General features: G+C 46.5%; 1 protein-coding gene across 6 annotated transcripts in view; it reads right to left on the reverse strand.

The window, feature by feature from the left end:
• The window catches only part of MICU1 (mitochondrial calcium uptake 1), a 73,666-nt gene extending 68,139 nt beyond the window's left edge, over positions 1-5,527 (reverse strand). For all 6 annotated transcript variants that reach the window (XM_042022560.1, XM_042022551.1, XM_042022546.1 and 3 more), the window contains exon 1: positions 5,344-5,527. In XM_042022560.1, coding sequence (XP_041878494.1) covers positions 5,344-5,504 — 161 coding nt within the window. In that variant the 5' untranslated portion in view covers positions 5,505-5,527. The remainder of the gene's footprint in view (positions 1-5,343) is intronic.
• Between the last annotated feature and the right edge of the window lie 473 nt (positions 5,528-6,000).

The raw sequence follows: 6,000 nt of genomic DNA on the forward strand, positions 1-6,000 counted from the left end.
CAGCCCACACAAAAAAAGTCTTTGAGTGCAGACGTCAGAGTATGGCTGGACAAAAAAAAGCCCCTAGCTCCAGAAATATGGACCCTGCTGGACTTAACTCAGCAAGTGAAGACTCTCCCCTCCGCTCTTTGACGAGGCTGACTTTCCAATGGAATTCCTGGTGCTGCAGCTTCTGCACAAAAGGGAAATGAAAATACAAAGCCTCCCTTCACTGTGTGCCAAGACCAGCCACCAGTCTCTCTCCGCAGAGTGTGCCTGCCCTGGATCCTGAATCCTACTGCCATGCTTCAACCGTTCTGATCTCTTCAGACTGTTTTTCCCTCCAGTGAACTGAATTTGAAACAAAGACTATTTCCCACCCACTTAGCAGTATCTCCTTTGAATCCTTGGAGAAAGCCAACAATCAAGTGTAAGATTAGGTTCCTTACCCTCCCCAAAAACACCAAGCTACCAGAGGCCTGCAATGATAAATTCTCTCTTAGGGAATCATTCTTTAAGAGAGCCAAAGGCATGCAACCATAGGATATAATCCAGGAAGGATCCTGGGACTCACACTAGGCATTGGCACAACACTCCAAGTTGCAGGTCTTCCAATGAATCACACCCCCCCACTTGAAAGTATTTTTCTTCTTTGAATGACAGAAGCAGAACAGCATGAAAAAATCAGAGAGCTTTGTGCCAGAGATAACAGTGCTCAGCTATTCTAATCCTGAAGACAGTAGCAAAGTACTCAGCTATCAGTTGCTGTTCAGTCTCAGAAGGAAATGTAAGAGATCTAACAACAAGCTGGGCACTCAGGAGTCAGCAAAGGTGCTGCCACGAAACCAGAAGCAGGAGGGAGGAATCTTGCCTGACACATGTGTTCTGCAGTTGACTAAGAGCTGCCGTTCTCCCTGGATGTAAACATCTGGAGATATCCCAGTGAGGTTTAAAAGCCACTTAAGACTTCGGGGCTCTCAAGCTGTAATGCCAAAAGCAAGTTTGGACATGACACTCATAAGAACAGGCTACCTCCAGGGATCAGGAGAACTTTCAGCAAGGAGCTCTGTCTCACCCTCAGCTCAACCCTATTCAGCATCTAAAATAGTTACCTGAAACTTTAATAAGAAACTCACCAGAGATTATGAAGAACTACAACCCAATTTTTCAGGGTATCACCCTACTCACAGAACTCTTTACTACTTTGCTTCCCTCCTCATCTCTCACATACTCAACACTGACATAAATTGGCAAATTTGTGGCAAGAACTTCACAAAGGCAGTCAGACTAATGACACATGCTGTGGCATCCTGACATTACCCCAATATCCTTGTGAGCTATAAGTCTGGTATTTCTTAATCCAGGAGATGCTGCTTTCATCTCCAAACAGAGCTCACCACAGTGGGGTATAGGGCTGTGCCCCCAGGATCTGATCCCTTCCTTCCCCAGTGTCCATGGAAAAATCCCAGTGTGCAACCAAAAGCCATCAGAGAGAACCCAGTGTTCTTTCAAGACACCACTCCCAGATCAACGTGTCTTGAAGTCTTAGGAAAAAACCCTCAGCACAGCAATCCCAAGGGTAGTCTCTTGAGTGTGTCACCTCTCACAAAGAATTTTAAAAAACCATAGAATCACAAAATGTTTTGGGTTGAAAAGGACCTTAAAGATCATCTTGTTCTACCCCACAATATATAAACACAGCAGAGCTCTAAAAATAAAAATAATCTCACATGGATAATACCTAGAGTTTTTCATCTTTTCTCCCCTACATTAGGTTAAGTTGCACCTGACACATCTATAGCTATAAAACAGGTTTCTCCCCTCTTGACTATGGATTTATGTGGTTTCCTTTGTTTTACTACATGAGAGATTTTTAAAGTCTCTGTTTCAGCTGGCATAAGATATTTCCAGCAATTCTACCATTAAAAATGTATTCTAAGCAAATTACTCTAAAGCCCCCAGGACACTGGTGCAAAAAATCAATGCATTCTTAAACAGAGTTATAGAATTCCAAAACAGTTTAATTTGGAAGGAACCTTAAAGCTCCTCCAGTTCCACCCCTTGCCACGGGCAGGGACACCTTCCACTGTCCCAGGCTGCTCCAAGCCCCAGTGTCCAGTCTGGCCTTGGGCACATTCAGGGATCCAGGGGCAGCCCCAGCTGCTCTGGGCACCCTGTGCCAGGGCCTGCCCATCCTCCCAGGGAGCAATTCCTTCCCAGTATCTAAACTAACACTGCCCTCTGGCAATGGGAAGCCATCCCTTGTCCCAAACCCCTCTCCAGCTCTCCCGGAGCCCCTTTAGGCCCTGGAAGGGGCTTTAAGGTCCCCCAGATCCTTCTCTTCTCCAGGGGAGCAGCCCCAGCTCTCTCAGCCTGGCTCCAGAGCAGAGGGGCTCCAGCCCTGGGAGCAGCTCTGGGTCCTCCTCTGGACTCGCTCCAACAAAGTCCAGCAACACAGGTGTCTTGACCTTATTCTTTCTTACCACTAATTTATTCACAGAAGGATAAGAAATGAAGCATTAACTAAGTATTTTCAGTCTGTCAGGAAGAGCACTGGTAAGACTCTGCTTACAGAGGTCCCTCTGTGCCCCCAAAGGTACCTTTGCTCCCTTATTTCACTCAGTATTAGATTGATTAACAAGCTTCAGCTCCAAAATGCCAATTTAAGTGCTTTCAGATGCCCACAGATTCAGCCAGGAAGGGCTGTGACATGAAGAACAGATCTGCAGCCATTTCGTAACACTCCAAACGGGTATCAGGAACAAGAGAGTACAAGTTTTACACCACTATGAGTAACAGAATATTTTTTATAAACATTAAGCTTGCTACAGACTGTGAGGTTTAGTACTTCTCATATATTACTGCCTCATTTAGAGTAGCCAATGACTGCACCAAGATTAATTTCAATTAATTCAGTTCATTATGCCAATGCCCAGATACTTAATTGCTTCTCTTGCCAGCTGGAAATCCTCAGAGTTTAAGTTATTGCTGAGAAAGGGTAAACTTCATTAGTCTTCTAAGCTCAGCTATTTGCACTGCTCAAGCATTCCTCACCACAGGAAAACTGAGTTGCATTAGCTACTCCTGTTGTGTAATAATTTAGAGGAGATACATTCCCCCAAAAGCAGGCAGTAGGACTTCCTGGAGGGCAAGGAAGGCAACAGGAGCAACACTTACCTGCGATGGACCAAAGATCCATCCCACCAACCCACCTCCTATCTTAGGGAACACACAAGTAAGTCTATCTTGCATCATACAACCAGGGGATTTTTTCATATGTATCTTTTCACTCCTTGATTTCTCCTCTACCTTTGTGTGAGCTTCCTTACCCCAGCATTGGCTTCTGCTGTTGACCACAGCACATCCTACAGAATCCACCTGAAACACACAGGTTTCAGGCTGCACCTGACAGTCTCCACTTGAGAATTCCTGTCTTTCTTCACACCGTCATAATCTTCTACCTATCTAGCCCAAGAAACTTAAAATGTTCAACTGATCTGGCCTGTTGCATCTTTAATGCCTTAACTGTAAAGAAGTATTTACATATTTACCTGTTAGAACTAATTAATTATACTTACTGCTACTTCCTGTACTAACTCAGGACATGACTACCTGAGTAACTCAGGATGTCATTACAAACATTCTGTCCTCGCCTACTCTCAAACTCTACTGATCACCTAATTTACATATTCAGGACAAAGGAAATTTACACTTCACCCCTTATAACTCTAAACAAAGCTAAAATGTCCACTTGAAAGCCCATTTAAAACTTCCACAGACGTCAGTATGAAGAATTTTCTACATCAAACTTATCAGTTTTGTTCCTTGTTTTATTCAGCAGCTTTATGCCAAGTAATTAATATTGTAAGCTTGGGTGCACTTTTATTTTACAGTTGCTGACGTTGAGGATTTATTTCATGGCTCAGACAGGAAAGGAATACTTGAAAGTCTGTACAATTCTATTTAGTGCTTTATAAATTTACAAAAGACAAAGGAGACAAGGAAGAAGAAGGAAAGGCAGACCAAGTAATAGCAGCAAGTCAGCCTCTCCAGATCGGTGAGAGCTGGGTCTCCTTTGACTGCTTTCTATCAGCAGTCTCAGCTGAGGAAGGTGCCCAAGGGCCCCCAAGAAACAGCAAAGTACTCCACGAGCCAAAAATCTCTCCCTGAAATCCATCCCTGACCCAGCACTCCACATACCACAAGCACCATCCTCCTGATAAAAGCAACACCAACACCTGAAAATGTAGCTGGTTTCAAAAGCAGAGGAACCTGCTACAGAAGGGAGTGATTAACTCCGTGCTTCTGGGACAGCTTTACGTAGGACTCTACTGACTTTATGATCATGCTGAGGATAAGGTTTTAAGTGGAAAAACCCCGCTCGCTTCCCTGCTGGAAAAGGGGCGTTATCCTGGCCATTCCCTCAGAGGCACTGACTGCATCAGCGCAGAGCATTAGCAAAATGCAGCACAAAACGGCACTGTGCTGGATCACAGCGTTCTTCCTCCACGCAAGCAACTCCTCTTAGCAGAGAGCCAGCTTTGACAGCTCTAAGGAACAGCCAGAACATTTCCCATCACCTTTCTCCCGCTGCATTAAAACTAGAGCCTTCTAGCCACAGGTGAGCAGAAAGCCAGCAATAAATCACCTGAATATAAGCATGAAAAGAACAGAGGCTTTCAGCAAATACTTTATTTTTAGACTCTAATTGCAGTCACATGCTTGAGTGACACTGCTGGTGCCACACTGCTCCCACATGACAGAAGAGAAGGGAGTCCCTGTTTTACTTCATACATGGCACAGGCCCAGGGTTCAGTGAGAGCCACCTCAGGAAAGCCCAAACATCCCCTTTCTCCCCACAGTTATGGAAATGAGCTTTGAGCCTCAGAGCCCAGGAGGTGTCCTAAGGCTCTGACCCTTAAAATCCACACAAACCCCGTGTGCTGCTACCTTCCCCTCCAAGAGACGGACTGTCCCCTTCTGCTCCCCTCCTGCACTTCATACACGAAGCAGCCAGCAGACACAAAAAAACCAGAGGAGCACATCCTGGCTGGATGCGCTGTTTCGATCAGAACGTTCGAAAGCGAAGGTTTCTCACTTCACACCACCACAAACCGCCAGGCAGGGAGGAAATCAGGCAGGAAACCACATCAAAGAGCCCGTGTGAGACAACGCCTCAGCCAGCCCCGAGCGTGGTCGCACCCCGAGCACTCCCAGCAGCAAATCAGCAATCACCCACAGCCATTCCTCCCATGCAGCAGAAGCAGGACAAGCAGGAACGCTTTGCCGAGTCTCCTGCAGGTCTTAATCCCCGCCGCAGGTACTTACCAGGGGCAGAAGAGAAATTAGATACCCGTATATTACCTCTGCCAAAGGAATCTGGCAGCTGCTGTCACTGCAGTGGTCCCGAGGAAAGCCGCCACCACGAGCCTAGGCCGGGTCCCGGGGTGCGGGGCTGTCCCGTGGTAACGGCGCGACACCGCCGACAGCCCCGCGGCCACGGGCAGGAACCGCAGCCGCAGCATCCTGGGAAACGAGAACACTGCTTTAGGAAAACAACCAAAGCTTCCAAGTGCTGCCGCTCCTAAACAGGAAAAGTTTCACAGAATAACTGTCATGGGTGTTTATCACCTGTTGTGAAAGAGGCACATAATCTGCCTAATGAACAGATTAAATACCTGCAAGCGTTAGGTACTGGCACATACCTGGCTGTCAAATCCAACTACTTACCAGTGTTATTCCAATTCCTCAGCCTTTCCCCAAAACCCTCATCAAGAAGGAATCTCACCTTCCTACAGAGGCTGTGGACTCCTCATCCCTGCAAAGGGGAGGGGGCCAGGCTGGATGAGTCTTGGAGCAACCTGGTCTAGAAGGAAGGTGTCCCAGGCCATGGCAAGGGGTTGGAACTGGATGATCTTTAAGGTCCCGTGCAACCCAAACCATTCTGTGATTGCATGAAATATTTGCAGCCTACCTCTCAATTTCCAAGGCATGGAAGATGGCAGGTAGATCTGACAAGCA

This window comes from Corvus kubaryi, unplaced genomic scaffold (assembly GCF_017639235.1).
Source record: "Corvus kubaryi isolate FWS band 111438036 unplaced genomic scaffold, C.kubaryi_AGA036_p1.0 126, whole genome shotgun sequence".
Lineage (NCBI taxonomy): Eukaryota > Metazoa > Chordata > Aves > Passeriformes > Corvidae > Corvus > Corvus kubaryi.